This window comes from Gambusia affinis, linkage group LG08, assembly GCF_019740435.1.
Source record: "Gambusia affinis linkage group LG08, SWU_Gaff_1.0, whole genome shotgun sequence".
NCBI classification, from domain to species: domain Eukaryota; kingdom Metazoa; phylum Chordata; class Actinopteri; order Cyprinodontiformes; family Poeciliidae; genus Gambusia; species Gambusia affinis.
This window is the reverse complement of record NC_057875.1, coordinates 9,033,072-9,055,091: the sequence shown is the minus strand read 5'-3', so window position 1 is coordinate 9,055,091 and position 22,020 is coordinate 9,033,072. Positions and strand designations below refer to the sequence as shown.

The window sequence follows — 22,020 nt, the reverse complement described above, 5'->3', positions numbered from 1 at the left end:
ACAAAACTCAATTTGGGGGGCAAATAACAAATGACTTTTTTACTTCTTGAATTTGTGTCACCCCGAAATCCATGCCACCCTGGGCAGTGAGTCATATGGGCCATGTAAAATGCTACCGGTGTTGCAAACATGAAACTTACAGTCATCATCCGTGTGCAGTTTGGCTTTTAGTTTTTCCATTTTTCTTTCATCTCGTAGTAGTAGGGTCCTGTCTTTCTTCAGCGTTCCTGTACTCTCTTCCTTCTTGTCTTCTGGAACTTCCTGTATCAGCGAATATTCCTCATAGTTGGTAATTCCTGTAAAATTAAGCAAACACTCTCAGATAACACTACACTTAAAAAAAATTCTTCAAAAATTACTACACTGATAGAGAAACACCCTCATAGTTCAACTTCACTCTCTTATTATCCCCTTCTTCATTTTGCTGAGGAAAGTGAAGGAAAGCTGGTACTAAGTCAGCAAAATAAAACACAATGAGAGACAGAGAAGAAGCCAAGCAGAAGCCCTCATCTAAACAAACATTTTCCAGTAAAGCTTTCTGCCAGATATACATCCTTCTCTTCCTCACCCAATTAGGGTCTGAAGTAGCTTATTAGACATGATGTATAGAGCTTAGGGGACAATCCTCTGTTATGGAACATAACAGTACATTCAGGGGAGCTCTTAAGTATTTGTTATAGACAAGCTAGTTTGAGCTTGATAAGTCACGTCTACTTTACTCTAAACAAAACCTAACTTGGATTTAACATACAAACAAAAATGCTTCATGTGATTAACAAATGCTGCTCCTCAAGAATAAGTGGCAAGATAAAGTAAGGCACCAGTCATTAGAATTTTGCTTGACATTAAATTTACAGAACTCATAATAAACGCTCTCACCTATTCTACTGCATATTGTGACAAGTAGCTCGCCAACTGTTTTTGAATCGTCAACCATGATGGTTTTAATGGCACCATCCAGCATTTTGATCTTTTGCGGCCTTTGTTTCTTCTTATACTCCAAGACATCCTGAGAAAAACAAGAGGGGAAGTGGGATGAAGTCTAGAGCTCTGTTAATCCCTCCCGACTGTAAAGTGCATTTTATTCTAGCAAGTGGAAAGGCATAAATATTTCAGCTCCCACTAGAAAAATACAAATCACTTCAAGAAATGTGAAGTGACACAGACAGATCTCAACCCTGGACTATGTGATTTAATCTTACTCCGTTTCGCAGCATGTAGTAATCCAGGGTTCTCCCAGACTCGAGCCAGATTCCTTTCCTGGGATCATCGTCAGACAGGAACAGGCCATAATCGGAGGCTGGGAGACAGAGAGACAGAGAACATGCAAATGTTGGTGGCTATAGTTTTCCATCATGAAAATTAGATGCGCAAGTCATCGTCTAACCTTGTCCGGACTGGGCTTCTGGAACTCTCTCTCTGATTATCCTGCAGGCATCATACACAGGGGTGGAGGGTTCAAACTGCATCGTTTTTACCACATTGCACTGCCGCACACAAATCTTTAATGACAAGGCCACCATCTTGGTGGGTTAGTGTAATGGCCTCACCAGCCTACACACCTGGAAAAGACAGAGGCAGAAAGCATGATGTGAGTTTTATAGTGTGTAACGTCTTTTTCACTGGCTGATGTTCAAAATAACTGGTTTGTGTTTTGGTAGTTATTTCTCCGGGCATTATGAAAATGTTGACTGTTGAAGCAATCAGGCTTAAAAGTGTGAAAGAAAGGTCTCAGAGGCAAACTAAACCACCACAAAGCACAAAGCAAATCATCACAATTATCTCCTTTGGGAGATTTTTACTTGTCAAACTGAATGTGTATCTGCAGAAAAGATGCAGCAGCAGATCATCATTCTTTTGATGTTTGCAGAGTAGAGAAGATGAAGATTTTCTGCTTATATGTAGATTTAACAGAGTATCTAAAATTACCTGAACAAATTTTTTAAAAAATGCAGCTTGAGCAGAATAATGGATAAAACATGCAAATCCGCATAATCCGCCAGAAAAACAGGAGGTTCGAAATAAATTTAGCTGCTGCACTTTTAGCTGGTGTTTTCCTGGTTTGTGCAGGGCTCCAAAAGACTTCACAGTGAGGCAAATCTGATTGTGTTTTATCATGCGCAGGCTTTAGGCTGAAATCAATTCAGGTATTCTGGGATCCTTGCTCAAAAAAGGGGAAAGAGACAGTTATAGTGAAGGCTTTTTTTTTCTTGCTCACGTCCTTGACCTTGCCCTCCACACAGAAATATAGATCACAGAGATATATGGACCACCTATAGACACTGTCTTATATAGTTTTGAATTGATCTCAAATGATATTCTCACAATTTTATGGACCATATAGGCATAACTAAGATATTCAAGTACCAAAACTTTTCATCTTCATTATCATTTTGTCAGCTAAACTGATTAACATCAACTTCTCTCCTGCACGAGAGGTACATTTGTCTTTGCCCTATCATAAATTAGAAATTACTGCTCATAGAAGGAAGACTAACAACAAAGACACCACAAAAGAAAATTATACAAAGTACTGATTAATTAAGTTTGGAACCAGGATTGGTCAAATCTAATATTGAAAGGTTAGAGTTTTAAAAGGTGAATATGGAAACATTAACTAACCAGTGATTTCCTTGTGTTACTGAGAATTAAGAAAATGTCCTTTGAGGACAAAAATGAATTCATTTGTGAGTTGGATACAAGGGCAAAAGTTTAAATCACAGAAACACAGTTCAAACCTTAACCACATTTTTTTCTTTTGCCAACAAGATTGTCCTCTCATCCACAGGATCCCTTCCGGGTCATACCAGAGAAAGTCTGAAAAGTACATTTTCTTGTAATGATAGAGCTGTGAATGGGCCTCTGTCATAACTGAGGGTTTCTCTCTTCCTCTGTTTCAATGAGACAGACAGAGGCACACAAAGGAGCGGAGGTAATGGCGCTGCATGAACTCCTATCCCAACAAGCTGGCAGCAAACCCCCACAGAGTTTTCGTCATCTTTCGTTTTACAGATGTCTCTTAATGACGAGTAGTTACTGGACCCAAAACTGACTAGGCCTTACAGACATGCACATAATGTCTGATAGCTACTCCATCCAATGCTAACTACACAAACTACTATGAGTAGTTTCTGAAAAGTTCATCTCAATCAAAAAAGCAAACATCGTTTTTGATGAGAGCTGTTTAAAATTACTCTGGGTTTATACAAAATTCGCCGTACTTTTTCCAGTATAACTTGTTTCCCTCCATAAAGATTGTAGAAATCTCAAAAAAAAATCCCAGGGGGATAATGATAATCCCTGATCTTACATTAGTGTGAGAAGCTCCAGGATCCACATGCAAACACTCCATCGAGCAACTTCATTAGTTCTGCTCTCTTGCAAGAGACAGCTCTCTTGTGTTTCTCTGTGGAATTATATTATTATATTGTATTACACTTTTAAATTCAAGATGCTGCTTTTAGCAAGTAATTTGATCATTTCTGACTTTTACTGATGCATAAGAAAAGAGTCATGAGTTAAATAATGTTTGTTTACTGCACCAGATATCGGGAGACGTAAACGGCCAAAGAATAGCAGGCTAAGGAGTCGAAACATGGACAACTCAATGAAGAACAGACAGGGCAGGAGCCATCTGGACAGGAAACAGCTCTAATGAGTGGCTGTGTAGAACAGGCAGCATAACAGATCCCATGATCACTAAGTGTGGTGTTTACTGCAGTGGTCACAGGATAACTGAAGTGGTTAGACGGTAAGCTTTGGGAAAAAAAAATATTCCAAGTTGGTCAGAACCCCTTCACACTGGAAGAAGACCACCATGTAGTCTCCAGAAACTTCAACACATCAAAACTTCAATTAAATGATGCAAATTTGGAAAAACCTAATCTTAGTGTGAAGGTAAACAATCTTTTTCAATCTTACAAATCGTCTCAAATTTTACCCCGCTGCTTTCTTGGTCATCCTACCACAATGCCTCTGCTCAAGGTGTCACATCAGCACTAGGATGCATCCTCCCAATTGGCAGAATTCCCCGGTATGATAATTTAAATAGTTTTCCTCTTCACCTTACAGATTCCCACATGATTATTTTTTTTTTTGTCATACTTAAATGTTTGAGTTCAAATTATATCAAAGATAATTAAATAAAACAGCAATTTTTCAATAATACAATGTATAAAAGGAACCACGCTATCCAAAGCAACCTGGTGTTGTCTAATAAGGTAATTACTCCTATACCTAACAAATTATCATACCTTGCTGCGAGGCATCAAGTCTTTGACATAACTGGATATAAGTATTTTATGGTTTTGTATAGGACCATAGCCCACTCTTTTGCAAAATAACCCAGTTTAAAAGGTTTTCCAGCTCAAAGGGTTTCATAGCATCTCAACTGACACATTTAGACCTTTAAAGCATTGTACATACATTAGGTTTCTGCACCTTCTCATCACTTTGGTCTTGCTGTTAGGAAGACCAAAGTGATGAGAAGGTGCAGAAACCTAATGTTTCAAGGCTGATGGAAGAAAATACCATAAGCCTTTTTTCATCAAATTTAAACCCTGAAGGTGTTTTTCCAAGAGTATCACTGAGACTTTCTAAAATACAGTTCTAAACTCAACAGTTGCTGCTAGTGCTTTTTAATCCTCTTCCTCATTTTTATTCTTCTTTCACCTTATTAAAAGTGCAATGTCAAGGTGTCTCTTTGGCAAACACATTCAGCATATGAACACCAGTCTGAAGAACATAATTCCCCTCAGATGCCTGCCAGCCAGCGTATATGTGCAATTTGGAGGTAGGAACACTTCTCTAGGGCTTAGAGATCTACACATACCAATCTGTCTTTAACTGGACTGAGCATTGCAGCTTCATTTCAGATGATTAGTAATATATTTTTTGTTTCACCTTGAGCAGTGGAATAACCCTATGCACATAGCAGCAGTGGTGTAAAAAGTGTTTTAATAAGTTAAGCGACTTGGAGTACTAATATTCTGGTGCAAGTGTTATTAGGACAGAGGCAGAATGCTCACATCTTTGTATATCACAGTCCCAAACAGACCAGACTTCATAGGAGCCAGGACCAATATATGCTGCTACTACCATTATAAACCATCATATAAATGCTCTGGAGAGAGTTGGAAAACTCTCATGTGCCATCAAAAGAGAGTCCACTGTGTTTTTGACATGCACAAGAAGATCTCTCCAGGACCCTGTTGATACCTTCGGGGATAGTACTTGAGAAGGGAACTGAACTTTTGTCATTTCCTTAAGATGTTACACCTCTCATGCAAAATTATTTAGAAATGACAGACGGAACAGGAAAAAAAGTCCAGTTGCCTTCTTTTAAAGCATTTCAGATTGTCATGATCTGGCAGATAGAGAACTTACATCAATGAAATGCCTAGATCTGTTGTTTCATTAGCATTATGAGGTCAGATTAGGGCAATTAGTTGCTAATTAGAGGACATAGCCTCCATGAACTACACAGAGGACCATTAAGGTCGGCATATTAAACCCAGATAACCTGAAAACCAGCAAGGCTTTCCTCATTTCTATATTAATTTCTACTGAAATGCTTTTCACACATTCCTAAAAATATAATATAGCAGTGCATGCAAGAAACTCTTATTTTATTTACAGGAGTAACGACTGTAAATATAAAAACAACATCTCTGGAATAATAGGTTGATATTACGGAAGCTCTACAGTGAGCAAACCTACTGTACTGTAAAAGACAACTACTACATTTTAACAAGCTGTGATTCACCTGAAAATAACTCTGAAACACAAATGTAATAGTCAGTAAAGCAGCAAGGAGCAGCTCTATATGATTACATTACAGAACAATATTTTCTTAGCCTGGTGGTCTCTTTTTATTGTGTAATTTACAGCATGTACTGTAGTATGAGTAGAGGGCCAAGATGAAATCTGACATCAGCAGTTTCCAAGACTGATGAGAGCAGCATCACTAGAGAAAGCTTTCTAGGAGAAAATATAAAAAATATCTTACCACACACAGCCTGTGCGTCTTATTTGTTCGTCCTGATTTTACACTCCAGCAAAATACCAGCCCATTCACACAGCGAGAACTGTATGATCCAAATCTATGTCTGTTTTCTGCAGATCCACTTGATCTGGTTTGTGCTAAATTTAGATAGAAAGAAGACTTCAATTGGTCTCTATAAAGACATCTGAAGAAGAGGCATAATTAATTTACCACACAGCAAGCACATGGCAAAGTATTTAATAGGTCATACTTGTAATCATCATACCACAAGGGAACAGCAAGATGTCCTTTGGTCAGCTTGGATTCATTAAATGTGGACAATAAAATTCGGACACATCACAAAAGCTCTTATTGCATTTATTTAATGAGATTTAGTATGTTTATTATTATGACAGATTTATTTGAGATCTTTATTTACTTTCAAATTTTTAGGAAACAGTCACACAAGACAAACATCCATGGAAGCGCACACAAACTCTTAAGCTTAACAGTCATGTTAAGAGAAAATTCATGTAAGTATATAGGGAACATGCATATTCCATACAAGAGTTGAACCCAGGACCTTCTTCCTGAAAGGTCACAATGCTGTCAACTGTTCTACAGTGAAGTCCTTTAGTTCTTCAGTTTTGTAATTATAGTTCCAGTTATAGAAGCAAAAAACATTATGATGACGTAGTGCTGCGAGGTAGTTACAGACCCACATCAGAGGACTTTTAAAGGCAAGCTGGCTTTACGAGGTAAGGGAATGATGTAGTGATGGCATAACCAGGAAGCCGTAGAGTTTAAATGTAAATTACTCCAAATAATTTACCATGAGATATGTAGCATTTGTTTGGCCAACAAAATGAATCCCTACATTGAGCTCATCTGCCGTTAGTCTTAAAACGACAATTTCAAAGGCAGACTATCGTCAGAAACTTTATGTATGTCAATGTCACTGTGTCAGACCACTGTTCTTGTCCAGCGTAATTTTTTAAATCTTGCAGCATGGTCCACATGGACCAGATGGAGCTCAAAGCCAGCCCTTCTTTGCAGGTTTATGTACAAGATTCTTTAAGGGGTATTATTTTAACACTGACTTTTGTTATTGTTAATGTCTGTTTCTTTTACCAGATAGGTTTAATTGGCTTTATTAATTCAAATATGATTTGCTTAGTAAGCCAGGTTATGAGTATTTTTAAAAGCCACATAAATTTTTATTTGGTGAAAAAAATGTCTATGATGTGTTACAACATAGACCCAAATAGGACGCTAACTCATCCTATTTGGGTTGTTTTTAATCCAGTAGCTTTTGGGTGTGTATTTACAAAACATGTCATGGTTTCTTAGAATCAAGACTGAAAATGTCTTTGCACATATTTTTTAAATTAAAATGTAGAAAGTTCCCTGTTATGACCCACTATGAGGATGACATGGTGTCCTCCTGGGTGACACACACCATTGTAACGTAATTCCCAGGTAGAGAAACTGACAAAATCTATCAATCTTGCCCTTGTTGCAAGGAGGAAGAGAACATCTCCTCTTACGCTAAAAATATCCACTGATGTAGAGCTTCCTGCAGCACTGCTTCAAAGGAGCCATAGGAGAAGCAGAGCAAAAACAAACAAAAAAAAGAACAGCTGCTTGTTCTCTATTCTTGAATGCCAATTGCTTTCACTATTACTTGGCAAGGGTAGGAAGTCAAGTCTTTATCAGATATAAATGATTTGTTACAGAGTACTCAGTGCATTAGCCAATAAGGTGTTTCAGCGACATATATTTCAAGACAATTGCATTCATCATTACTGTTCAAGCACTGAAAAAGATTCTCAAATACAAAATGTTTCATTGAGATCTAAGAAATTGACTTTGTGATAAATGAAGACAGAAACTGTCAACAGAGGAGGAGTACTCCACCCAGCAGCTGCAGTTAGTCAAGCAGTCAATGACTTACTCAGTCTGCAAACTGACTGGGATGATCATGATCCTGGATCATTCCTGAGGGAGTGGCTAGCTGTGCATTCTGCAAATGTTTCTCAAGCATCACGTTGACATTTTATTGCACACACTAGTGGATGCAGAAAAATGAGTCTTAAAAAGACTGAAACCATGACAATTGCATTATCCTGATAAGCCACATTTAATAGTTATAAATCCCTTGTCAATTTGAATGAGTCTGGTTTTCAGCATATGACAAAAAAAGAATGATATGAAACAAAGGACATAAGGGTCTGTTACAATAGAGCTAAAATCTCAACAACTTCCCAATTTTTTGAGTAATATTACTGTCACGTATTGAGCAGGTGTTAGTCATACGGCTTTAACCACCCAGTCCACACGTTTGCCTGTTGACTACTGCTAACCGTATGCCATATGGAAAGTTGAGTGTTTCCAGATTGAACATACTTCAGTATTCAGATTGGAAGGCAATAAATCTCCACAGTTACATCCAAATTATAACGTGATTGCAATAACAGTCACAACAAGCTTCTGCTACAAGTTGCATTTTATTTAGCACAGAAATTTTGAAAGGCAAAACACCCAGTCAGTATTTATCAAAGCAGAAATCTCAAATTTCTTCAAATTCAAAACAGAAAACTACTTGCATGTTGACTGTCACTGATGCTTTTGCACAACCGCAAAATTGACGAGCAAACAATGTTTAAACTTGAGGTGGATCAAGAGGTAGGATGGTAACTGTAATCAGAGATTTTCTTCCAGAACTGCCATCACCAGTTATTGTTTAAAATACATCCCTTAAAAAGAACTCCTTAAAGATAAGGAAGTCTTAAAAAGAAATCATTGGTTGTACAAAAGGCAGGTGGTGTGAAAAGCAGGTTTTTTTAAACAGTGAGTGAGAGTTTTGGCAGTTTTTGCATTACAAACCAAGAATTTTGCTGTGTTTTATTTTATTTTTGTGCTGTCAGACTATCTGGAAGGATCAATGTTGGATGTCAGAATGGTGAGAGCATTAAAGTAAAAATGTCCATTTTCTAGGGCGTGTACACAAAAACTCATGTACCCAGTTACAAATGCTAACTGTGCTCATCATGCTAAAGTTTGATGCTAAAGTCAACTCAGACAGATTTTTAGTGATTTTTTTAAAGATAATAGTAAAATATCAAATCTTCCTAAAGCATTTCTTCTCTCTCACATGACAGCACATTTCCAGTGAACTTAATAGAAATAAATAACAACTCTTGGCAGAAAGGACAGAAAAAGATATTTGAATTCCATTTAAAAAAATGTTTTCAAAAAGAAAATTGGAATAGCCTAAAACTGATATCTGAAGATCATCAACAAAACCTATGAGTGCATCATTAATCTATTCACCTTTGTGACTCAATGCCTTTTTGTTGCACCAAATCCCTGATGTTTATAGGATGACTTGACATTCTCTGAAACAGAGAAACATATTGTGTAGTTTCATCTCTATTGTCTAAAAATAAAGCATTTATAGAATATCACATAAATAATCCAATTGGATAAATCTTTGGCAACTACACCACATATTTCATTTGATTTTGGATGTTTTGATGTAGATGTTGGAGGTGATAGCACAGAAAAGGCAGGGTGATATGGACAAGGGGCATGTGAAGGTGGAAGTTTGAAAAAAGCAAAAGCAAAATCACATGGAATAATAAACTTTTAACTCTGAATGCAAACTTTTCAGACGTCACTAATTTAAATCTTCCCAATGAATCATGCCGCAGTGAAAATGACAAAAGGATAACTCTCTCACACCTTTGGCTCAGTATGCTGCCTGGAATGTCATTTCTTCCAAATCAGGTGACTCCGATCTCTTGCTGAGCCTCGTTCTCACACTCCAGCGGCTGGCTGACCGTCAGTACTCGCATGCTGATTACACTATAGAAAGCAGTGGAACGGAACATATGCAGGCTCTGCTCTAAAGTATGATACACCAAGGGACTCTATCAACATTCAACATCCTGCGGTATGCTGCACGGGGAGAATCAAGACAAAATGTTGTTAAGTCACTCTTCCAGCTCTTTAAGCAAGATTTGTATTGGAATCTCAACCACAACGTAGCAGAACATATTAAAAGTCAATCCGCACCAACATTTTGGTATATGAGTATCAAATAGGCTTTTATAACAATAAAACCCCTGTGTTGATAGTGGGAAAAACTATGTTGTTAAATGGTTCAGGGAGAGGCCATGTTGTCAGCCCATTGTTTCCAGCTCAGCAATTCTGCCCACCGTTGCCATGACTGCTGCTGTGCCCACCTTTTCCTGGACATATAAGTCTGGACAGCAGCAGAAACCTCCACTCTACCCTCAGGTCAAAGCTGACAATTCATTATAATCTGGGTCTAGCACACACTTGATAAAGGTATAAGGATATCAGCTAAGTCTGCCTTCAAACGTCAAGCAGACAGGGAATAACGGAGAAGTTTGACAATATAAAGGGCTGTCTTGTCTGTGTACATGACTATTCAATCCTGGTTTTATCAGTAAGGCCTCATAGCTGTTCTGTCACAAGAACATGGAAATATTCAGCAGAAAAAGAGATTGATCGGGCCGACCTTGATTCACTTTGACAGTTTAACTGAAAAATGAGAATACCTGTCTGCGAAAGCATCACCTTTACCAGTTTAGTGGAATTATGAAAGCTTCATTCATATTTGGAGGGATCCCCAGCGAGAACATACTTGTTTGAAATATAGCAACTGATCCACCGATTCAAACATCAGAGAGAGGATTTATCCCTGAAAGTAGAAACAAACAATGGCTATATAATGAATCTCTTAACTGTTGCTATGTTGGCAAGTAGCAGTTAACCTGCTATAATTACACCAAAAATAATGTCGGACTTAGTTAATTAGTTGTGATGTAACAATATCTAAAGCTCAAGAGATGAGATGCGATATTGAGTTAATAAAAATTAGATGGGGTAAGATATTGCTTAAGAATGCTTCAGACATCAAAATTATAAATGATGATTTTTCATTTAGTTAAAAAATATTTTTAACACAAATGTAGGCTTCATGAAAAGCATATCAGCTGCTTAAAAGTTGCATTGTCAAAGCATACATTTAATCAAATAAGTATAGTCAAAATTAACATAGCAATTTATTGAATATTATTGTAAATCTGTATTATTGTTTAATCAAAGCTGAAAAAATAATCAGTTCCAATTGAATTTCTAAGTGAACCATTATTATTTTGTCATTATATAGCTTACATCTTTTAATTTCTGTTCATATTGTGCACGCTTATATCTAACTATACGGGGTTTAATGACTGTTCTTTTCTCTTTCTCTGAATTGGAAGGCTTGGTGGATAATATTAAATAAGCATTTAAAAACCTTTTATGTCAATCCCAGACAGTAAGCATTCTCCAAGGTATGCTATAAATCATAACATAATGAACGAGTTTCAGTGTAGTAAATGACTTACCAGAAAATATTTTGTTTAAACAAGAAACTTCACAGTGTGAGAATGTTAGTTAGAAAAAAAACCTGAAAAGTTAAGTTGCAGAAACATCTAGGTTCTCATATTCAGAAACTATAGCCAATATGAACAGATTATAATGAAACACTAACACTCCATGGGATATCATTGGCATTCTTTTTAAGAAAATATTTTCAGTCCATCACTGAAGTTAGTTTCAAACCACTAGTCCATGTAAAGTCTGACGTCTTAGAAACTAAGACTTGAGAATGAGACTGACATTTGAGTCACTATCTCTGCCAAATATATTTATTGTCATTTGTGTAATGCACAATGAAACATGATAGCATTTAAACAGCATCTGCATAAACCTCTGTGACTTTTTTGAGACTGAAATAGTTTTAAGATGGTAGAAGTCCACTTGGTGTTGCTGCCAATTCATTAGCTCAGCCTCCGGGCCCAAGTAATGTGGATTTATACCAAATTAAAATGCCAAGAGTTATCTACTGCAGTTAAGATATTAACTACTCAAAACCCAACAGAAATTTTCCTTCACAAATTGTGAACACAAATTGTGAAATAACTCTTTTAATGAGGGAATGTTTTATGTAGCAAATCCATGAACTGTTTTTCTGCAAAATATCCTCCAAAAAAATTTAGAATATGTAAATCAAAAAGACAACTCCAAAAACAAGAGCAGACTCTGGAAATACCACAAAGTTTAACAAAGGAAAGAAAAAAAACATTCAAACTTAAGAGTTGATTCCAAGTGAGGTATTATTGTATGATTCTTTGCAGCTTTGCTTTTCTCTCAGCAAGCACTGGCGAATCAAATGTTTAAGTTGGCTGGAAGAGAAGTATACAACAACTTGTCTTCACACACTTTAGAAAGATTTTCATGCAGAGGTTGCCTGCAGGAGTCCTGCCGAAAATGTGGTGTCTTAACTCCAAATTTTCAAAACAACTTTGAAAGCTTTGAACACCGTTTTTCTGTCCTCATCCTCTTAAAAGGAGTTGAACATCCTTTATATATGTGAATATATTCCCAATGACAGAAAAATAGTATAATATAATCTATCACACTGATGTAATATAAGCACAAGTGTAAAGACCTTTTTTCCCACCCTTCTCAGTGGATTTCCACCCATAAACCAAAAGTGTTCTCAGTTACAAGAAACAAACAATTCTGGCTGAAATCAGCCTCGTAAACATCTGGCCAATGAACCACAGACACAAACACAATGAGGAAATTCTTACTATTTTGTCCACCATGGACAAATAAAGAGAACCACACAAGTTGTCTGAAAGTGCAAATGCTTCAGAGCCAATACCTAGAGAAATTAAGAAAATTACAGCTATGTAAGACTCCTGGCTAATGCTTCAAGTTCAATCTGCTCTAGTGAAGTGGAGGCACATCTAACAGCAGATGTCATGCCCAGTTGCACCATTTTTTTCTGGACCTATTGTAGGTTCAGAAAACCTAAAACAATGATAATTTAAAGGCCAACTGGCCATTCCACACAGCTTTTAAATAATAGAAAATTCTCGAGAAATATGCTTTATTGAGTGGAACCAGAAAGGTTTTATAATGTTCCAGAAAAGCCCACATTGTCCTCCTGGTATTGTTGTATAAACACACTAATTAGCTGTGGACCCTAGCATCAGCTGATCAGAACAGAAGCAGAAACTGCAAAAGATGTCCATATGCTACCAGAATTTTAGTGTTCAGAATTACACATGTCATGAAAATTCTCTGATAAATTACAGAAAAACTGGACTCACTACAGAACTTTTTTTATAGCCCTCATTAGGGGCCTGATTTGCCAAGTCTCTAAGTAATACATTTCTCTCTGATGCATTTCCTCAACAAATAGATCATAACATTTTACTTCAAAAATTCAGATTTGATCTACAGACCTTATATATCCACAGTGTTCTGCACATATGTTCAAGTTCGCAACCAAAACATTGTCACATTTCCAGCAACTTTCTCAGTTTCAAAGTTTTTATTTATTTATGTAAAATAAATATGACTATCCTGAGCATTAAGCCTACACACATTTTTAAAAGAAGTTATACAAATAATACTGTATATAAGCTTTAAGGACTTACTTAAAGCTTATATATTATTATATAAGCTTTAAGTAAGCTTTAAGTAGCAGATGTATGTTCTACATCTGCTAGTTTCAACTGCAGTTCAGGAAATTTGCAAGACAAGTTGATTATGCCATCCATAAGCAATAGTGTGTTTCTTTCTGTAAGGAATGTAAATGCAAAAAATCCTGGAGGATGTAAAACTCTCTGCCTTTTATGTGCATCATTTAAGATGGAAATTGAGCCTTCCTAAATGTCTAGGCACTCATTCTGTGTTTAAATCTACCAGCTGTAACTACTACAAATCGGCTAAACAGTGTCTGAATAACTTCTACTGAACTGTTCTGTAGTTTCTCACATGGACAGATAAAAAGTAGAAGCAGAGGAATTTCGCAACGTCAAGAGACTTACAGTTGAAATGTAGGATCAAACTTATGAATAAGCATTAGAGACAAAATGGGGTACAGCCACTATTATTAGTGCTTAATTACAGCTTTTGTGACTCAGCAAAATATGTTAGGCAGAATCAAAAGCAATGGCACTGAACAGAGTATATTTCTCCAAGCAGTAATACTATATATCTATATCTATTATATATATATATATATATATATATATATATATATATATATATATATATATATATATATATATATATATATATATATATATATATATATATATATATATATATATATATATATATATATATATATATATATATATATATATATATATATATATATATATATATTGTCCAGGCTGATTGGCTTAATTCATGCACAAACACAGTAAACCGCCAAAAGGATGATTTGTTGTTTACAGCTGGTGTGAGCCCGATTAAATTGTTCAGAAACTCAGAAAAGAATAGGTGTGTCTCCGAAGGAATTTACAATTACAAGTTGGTCATTATGACTGTATGGCTGCAGCTGAATACCACAGTGTGGGTTTCACACAAACAGGATCAGCGGGAGGGGATCATTAGGAACAGGCATCTGCAGAGATGCGTCCCATCAGCTCTGCCGGAGCTTGGGTGAGAGGTTCTCACTGGGGAAGTCCAGTGGAAATGAGTTGTAGGCCAAGCACTCCCCAGTTCCTCTCTTTTTAACCTGATTACTGTAATGAGCTTAGAGACTGTTGGATGCACAACTAGTGTGGATGCAGACAAACATGCTGCACTCACCCAATCATTGGTCTTCAGTGGTAGCAAAATCCAAAGTGAATCATCAGGGTCAAACAGCTAGATGGCTCATTAAGCCCAAAGGTTTTAGGGAAACGGAAAGGAGAAGGAAATGTCAGCTTGCAGCAAGGTGAAATGGGCTTAAGAAGCTGTATGAGAATGTTTTCAAGAGCCTGAAAAGAAATGCCAACCTAATTGGCAACATTTCTGCTTATAATTACCAGCAGCATATTGCTTCTATGGAGGAATCCATCATTGACTTTAATACCTTGCAGTGAGAGACGAATCATAGAAGTGTCATATAAACAGTTATAACACATGGAGTCCTAATCTAAATCAAAATATGTTTTTTAATTGACCAGATTTAGAAACCAGTAATGAAGCTACATGCACACTTTAAACAATGCATGTTTTTTTCAGAACATCACAGATGTTGTCTGAACCTAGTTCTACTGTGCTTAAGTAGCACAAGACTATTAAGGAGAAACTCCGGTTGGCATAAAATATGTTTTGCTGTGAAGAAAAACAGATACTTCAGAGCCTAGAAAGTGACTAGTAAATGTATACAGTTGCAAACAATAGCAATACACATGCAAAATATGCAATAAAGATGAAAGGTAGCATAGGTAGTATAGGTGAGTGGGTGGGTAGATGAAGGTTTGTTCAAAGTTGGTTAACAACTTGCTCTGGCAAAACATAGCCAACAGTCCAGCTCTAACATGTGACTGGCATTATTTTATTGCTTGACAACAGCAGGAAATTAAATTTGAATGGAAATTGCAGGAGCAAAGTTGGAAAAATACATAACTTGATTATAAGCCAAACTGTAATATGCCTTCTAAACACTGCAAGGGTATAAACAAATAGCGAACCTGATAAATTGTTGACAAGTAATATAAGACAAACTTTGATGTAGACCTATAAAAGTTGAACAAAACTGGAATTGTACTCTTGAGAAGAGTGTCTGGGTGTATAACTATTTTACTCTACCCAAGACACAGCATTTAATCATCTGATCTGGTTGATTAAAAGACTTTTTGAAAGTGCCCTATGCATGAAAACAAACAAACATGCACACACTTTTATCCTGTATTGCATCACAAGATCTACAGAGTCATACCATGGCTGGTTTTTAGTAAAATATGTGATAGTCCTCAAATTTAACAATTAGTGGTTGTTAAATGACTCCAACCAGAAAAATAAGGCTCACTAACTGCATCGTACATGCATGTAGTTTTATGGCATATGCATGTAGCCTAAAAGCTTGGAGTACAGGTTTGGAATTACAGCTTACTTATTAGTTATTTAGAACTAAAACAGACTTGATAATAAGAATCAAATGAATATTTGAAATTATTTCAGTGCACTGAAATAATTTACTTTTGATTTCTGCTTGTAAACACAATGGAATGTACTCCATTGTGCAACTCAAATATCTATTGCAAATTTAATCTTTCCCAACGCAGACTGCACACCACAGGTCATCCTCGGGGTTGCATATTGCTTACTGTTGAAAGTTAAGACGTAACAGATATTCTGCAGCTCAGCAATTTGCTCACTTCCTGAGATTCACTAATTGCTTTCTTGAATTCTACCATAATAGATTTCAACTCATTAATTCTGACACGCTCTTGTAATTAGTAAAGTGGGGGCACTGAGCAAGCTGATAACCTGAATACTGATTATTTCTGCCTTTTCAGGGGTAATGATATATTTTCAAAACTTAACACCTGAGCCAACACCAGTGTTATCTACACCTTGTTCAGAAAAGATATTCTTAATGAAACCATTTGAAAAGTCAACAAAGAAAATAGAATGATATAGGTAGAATCATATGAATATCAAAGAGAGTGTGTTTGATCAACATTAACTTTCACCCCACATTTACCAGGTGCCAGGTCATTAGTCTTGAACCATTCAAATGCACATCTAGGAGTCATACTCTAATTTTGTGCATCTGGTTTTCCCAATCTACCTAAAATATGTCAATTACAGTACAAACTCTTATTTATTTTCTTGTCCACAGTTACAACATAGAATTTATTACAATTTAACCACAACTCAAAGGATGACCAACAGCCTTAACAGCCTTAACAGCCTAGTGATTTATTTATTGTCCCTATTGCATATAACACATGTGGTCGCCTATAAAGAAAAAGAGCTCTATGGTGTATTTTTTAGAATGGCTCATCTTCACAATATCTCAACTTTTCAGAAAATGCTTGTGTTGCTTCTGAAGGCAAGTTGTCACATGGGCTGATTTTAGTGTTGCTAATGATGCCAAGTTTACACTAGAATACATCAGACAGAAATTATCTCAATATAGGCAGAGAAGCCAGTTTGTCAGAGAAAATCATCCAAATGATGTTTATTAAAAAATGTGTTTCCCTCTAACAGAAACAAATAAGAATAATTTTTCTGAATTTTTTTTTTCTGCAAAGACACAAATTGCACCAAATCATTATTTTTAACCAAACAAAGCAAGCAAACAAACAAAGTATAGGATCAAAACAAGAGGAACTACATCTCATCTCTCCATATTTTTAATCAATAAATTCAAAATCAGTCTAGTACAGAGGTTTCAAAATGTTTAATTTTCCTGCATGTAATGACTGTGACATTGTTACTTTGACTATTTCTGATAGAATTATCCAAGCATGGCAGCATAAGATAGGAGAACTGAACATGGGCAACCTTGGATTAATGGTAATGGCAATTAATGGTAATGGCAATTAATGGTAATGGTAAAAAGGCCTTCCAACCTCAAATACTTGAGGCTCATTACTGAAGTTGTTGTGAAAATACAAGTGAAAAATAAATAAATAAATTAATAATAATAATAATAATAATAATAATAATAATAATAATAATAATAATAATAATAATAATAATAATAATAATAATAATAATAATAAAAGCTGGGCAGCAATTACAAGAAAATTTTATGTTTTCACAGTTGGGAGGTATATAAACAATTTTGACATACCAACTCTTAATAAAAGGCAAAATAAAAATTTACAGAATTCCTTTCCCAAGCCTGTATGGAGTTTACTTGGTTTATTATCTTTTGAGAGATTCTTAAAATAAACTAATTTCTAGTTCAAATTGAATAGGTTAAATATTTTAATTTGCAAATACTTTAGTGTGTTACAAAACTTTCAACATACAGTATCACAATAAACAATTTTGAACTTTTTCTACCAACTCTTCATACCAGCAGTGATTGGACAGAAGTGCAGGCTGACTGAAGGCTCAAGGTAAAGACATGAGTTTGAAGGCAAGCAAGCATCAAGTTAGAAAAGGAATTGTGTCCTTCTTTGTTCTATATTAACTGTACAACACTTCCATTCCTCGCTCCCTATCTGTTGATTCTTGACAGGGGCGGTATCATCCTATTAATCAGACATTCACTTTCAAATCCAAGATGTGTGTGTGACAAAGACAACCCCTCAAGTAAGGGTAACAAGAAGCAAACTTCAACTCAACAGATCTGTAGAAAATTACAGAAACAAAGTTCCATTTCTGCAGTTCTCCCTTAATGTCCTGCATCTGTTTGAGAAGCCGAGCACACAACTGTGACACTGCAGTTGGATACAGATTCTTTAATCTCTCCTTTTGTATGACATTGTCATGTAATCTCCATCTCTACCCAGGGAGTAGGCAGAGAGGCAGAAAATGAAATCAATGCGGGGTCTCTGCACTGGGTTTTACTTCATTAACATGGACACTACAGATGCAGCAGTAAATCTGAATTATGAAATTCAGATTTACTGCTGTTCAAACAAAAGAACAACAGACGAACGGATCTATTGGACACGATAGGGTCACCCTGTGTTGTGTTTTAACAGAGCTTTACCAGTGTTTGACAGTGAGCAAATACAAACAGATTTCCTCTAATGAGGCCTACAGTACTTTCCTCACAGGGGAGTATTAGTATCTAGGATTATGCTATATGAAAGACAATTAGCCTGGATTTTTAAGCATACTATTTTACTATTTAAAATGAAAATGAGAATAAAATAAACACAGCTTTTGCTTTCAGCTGAAAAGGAAGGTATTATAATAATTACTCATAATCACAAAAACTCAAAGTGTTAATTTGTTGCTGTGCTGCTTCTTCCACACAATTCATTTTCACAATGCCAGCCAAAAATTTAGCTGTGGATGCTGATGAAAAGATCCTATTTCTCCTGGAGTTGTCCAGTAACAAGGTTAAATTGGGCTCACTGTTAATCTTCTCTGTACATTCATTATTTAACAGTTTTTGCTTGGAGCCAGAACATTTTTTAACAACATGCAGAAATGAATAGTTTAATATCTCAATAAAAACTGATTCTGTAGGTACACTCTACAAAATAACAGTTGGAAAGAAAAAAAACACAAAACCCAATAAAAAACCCACAATTGTATTTGTAATTATTGCACCTATTAATTAGTAAGTGATCAACGTCAGCCATGATTCACTAAACAGCAAGGTAAATACCCAGTTCAGGCATGTAACAACATTTTTTAAATCAACTAAATGTTTATTGACATTTTTTTGAGCATGGCTAAAATTTATTACAGCAATTCTTTAATTCAAACAAATTAGTGTGGATGTGTTATGGTTCTGAGAAAATAAAATAAAAACTGATTTGAACAAAATCACAAACCTCAAAGGACAGCCGGAAACAGTCTCAGGCATTGACAGCCTCAATGCATCCATGGTTACAATGACATACATTTTTGAAGAAAATTGGGTAAACAACATCTCTTGGGATCATATTTTAATGAACAGATGCAGACGGTGATGAAACTGTTGCAAGACGCCTCTGGAGTATGAAGTAGGCATGTGCTGGTTAACGGTGTTATGCTATACAGGTTTTCAAAAAAAATTTCATCATGTCTATTCGTAAGGCTTAATAACCTTTTGATGAGATGCAAATGAAAATCCTGAAGTGTCTGGAGGTTTTTGTCTGCTGCATGTAGCATTGGGTAGCAAATCAGAACCCTCTCCCAGGTGTTGCTTTACGTTGCAGGTCAGCTAGTTGGAAGAGAGCCCTGGGACTCCCATCTACTGAAGAAAAAAAACTAAATTTTATTTGAACATATTTTTAATTGCTAAACTGGAATTAAAGAGGCACCAACCTGTCTTTTTAAAGTTAAGTTGTTTTAAAACTTTGGGTACATGCAATGGGTAGCATGTCTATAACCATTTTAAAATTTAGTAGGTGGTTATTCAATATGTTTGCTTAAGATTATGTATGAAAATGCCAGAAAACAAATGTTACTGATAACAATATAAAACAATTATTCAATATGTTTGCAAAAGTAGGAATCATTGTTGCTTTTCTGCATTAAATAAAAGGTTGAGATTGCTTTTGATTTTTGTTCAATACTGTTAAACTGTAGTATTTACCCATGAGGTGTATTGATTTAGATTTTTTTTTTTCAAAGCTGGAGAGCATCTTAAGATATGAGATATAACCATATATATTATATCCAATATTACAAGGATATGTCAATGGAGTGGTGATAGTGTTTTTAATCTTAAGATAGTGTGATACATTTTTTATTGGAGAAAAAAAAACAGCAAATCTATTAAACCTTAATATTTACGTTCCAGATTGTTGTACTGTCAGATGCTCCTTCCAGCCAATGCTGATGTTAAAGCGGTTTGTTTTATGTTGTAGATGACCATATGTGATTTCGACAACATTCAGAGGTCATTAGGTTAAGCGCCTTGTTGATGGATTTCTACTATTGCCACTGTTGCTATGGTGAAAAAAAGATGATTGACATCAACGGTGCAGTTGCCCACTGCTAAGAAAAAAAGCATCGGTACGCCTCCCCCTCCCCATTTCTGAAAAACACAGCTTCCTAACGATTAGTTGCATGCTCCCATGAGGCTGAGAAGCTACAGAGTAGAATGTGTAATTCAATTACTCCTGTGGTTCAGGACCAAAGGAAAGGGGGAAGGCACATCCTTTTTACTGAGAGGCCTAGAATATCCAAGTGGGGCATATACACAAAAAAGATATTAGGCATGCACCATACAGTTGGTCTGATTTGGACACTTTTACCTATTTCAAGAAGGCTGGAAAGGAACAAACCTTATCTTCTTTTTCACACTGCAAAACAAAGTTGCACCTAGAACACTCTTGAAAAGCCTTATTTTTACACAGCAGCTGAGGCCAACACAGAACAGAATGAGCCACCTTACATGGCAAGCCAGCCACATTCGAGGCAGTGCCTCTGAGCTTGTGCCATGAGTTGAGGATGCTGTTTCCCACTGAACTTGCATACAGATTGCCCTTTCACAGCACAGCCTCCTTCACTGTCTCTTTGTCCCTCCTCCCAGCAGGGGGATTTATAAAGCTTCACTGTGCCACGCTCCATGAGATTCCTGTAATTTATGACAGGCTTTTTCCCTGAGAGAGAGAAATCAAATCAAACTGTAAATATAGTGCATGTTTCCCAGTATGAGCTCCTCACATGGACTATACATCACAGATAAACGGCAGAAACCCTGACACTCATTAAATAACAGCATCAATAATCCTATATGTGGCAGCAGTACATTTGATTTTGGATTATGAAAAAGGTAGAAAGGATGGTTAATGATTGAGAAACACCAGAAGCTAGCAGAAGGAAATGAAGAATTACTAGACGCATAAAGCGGCAAATCAGCCAACTGATACTGGTTTCAATGGGAGGACAGCCAGTTTGCCTCCACTAATGCAAGTCAGACCTTTGACCTCAGGCTTGCACACACACCTGGCTGTGTTACATGATACCCTTGCAGCCAGACTGGAGGGAGAATGTATTATCTCATGGGTATAGCCGCACAGGTCTAGCATGTCCACTGCACATAGGCAACTAGCCTCCATTAAGCTACTGGTCCATCAATCTGTGAGTCTGAGGAAAATGAAGACTCAACAGAGAAATATGGAAACAGCTGCCATGTAGTGGACTTAACAGATGGTGGTGATGGCATGAAATCAACACAGGATCATTTTTAAACCTCTACACTGCATCTCAATTTAGCCTGAAAAAGGATACATGTCTGGGCCACTTATCTAATATTTGATCTCAGAGAAAAATGCACTTCACAGATCTTTCCCATGTGCACCCTCTTCGTTGTTTGATTTTTGCATCACATATTCTCTCACAAACATTTGGAACAGTGCACTGAGCCCCCTGAATCTGTTTTGTTCATCACTATGAGGAAAATGGTTTAAAGTGTTTCTTGATGAAAGAGAACGCCGCCTGTTTTACAAAAGGTTTTTGAGTTTGAAATTATCCAATTACGCTAATTCAGTTGATGCAGTTTGCTGTAAGTGCTGAGCAATGCGTGCATCAGGAAGAAG

The 22,020-nt window shown here is 36.4% G+C and overlaps 1 protein-coding gene across 5 annotated transcripts in view; it reads right to left on the bottom strand.

Annotated features, from left to right (window-relative positions):
- The window catches only part of tln2b (talin 2b), a 96,734-nt gene that overhangs the window by 61,117 nt on the left and 13,597 nt on the right, over window positions 1-22,020 (bottom strand). For all 5 annotated transcript variants that reach the window (XM_044124217.1, XM_044124214.1, XM_044124216.1 and 2 more), the window contains exons 2-5: window positions 1,388-1,562; window positions 1,203-1,300; window positions 880-1,009; window positions 141-296 (exon numbers count right to left, since the gene is read on the bottom strand). In XM_044124217.1, coding sequence (XP_043980152.1) covers window positions 141-296; window positions 880-1,009; window positions 1,203-1,300; window positions 1,388-1,523 — 520 coding nt within the window. In that variant the 5' untranslated portion in view covers window positions 1,524-1,562. The remainder of the gene's footprint in view (window positions 1-140; window positions 297-879; window positions 1,010-1,202; window positions 1,301-1,387; window positions 1,563-22,020) is intronic.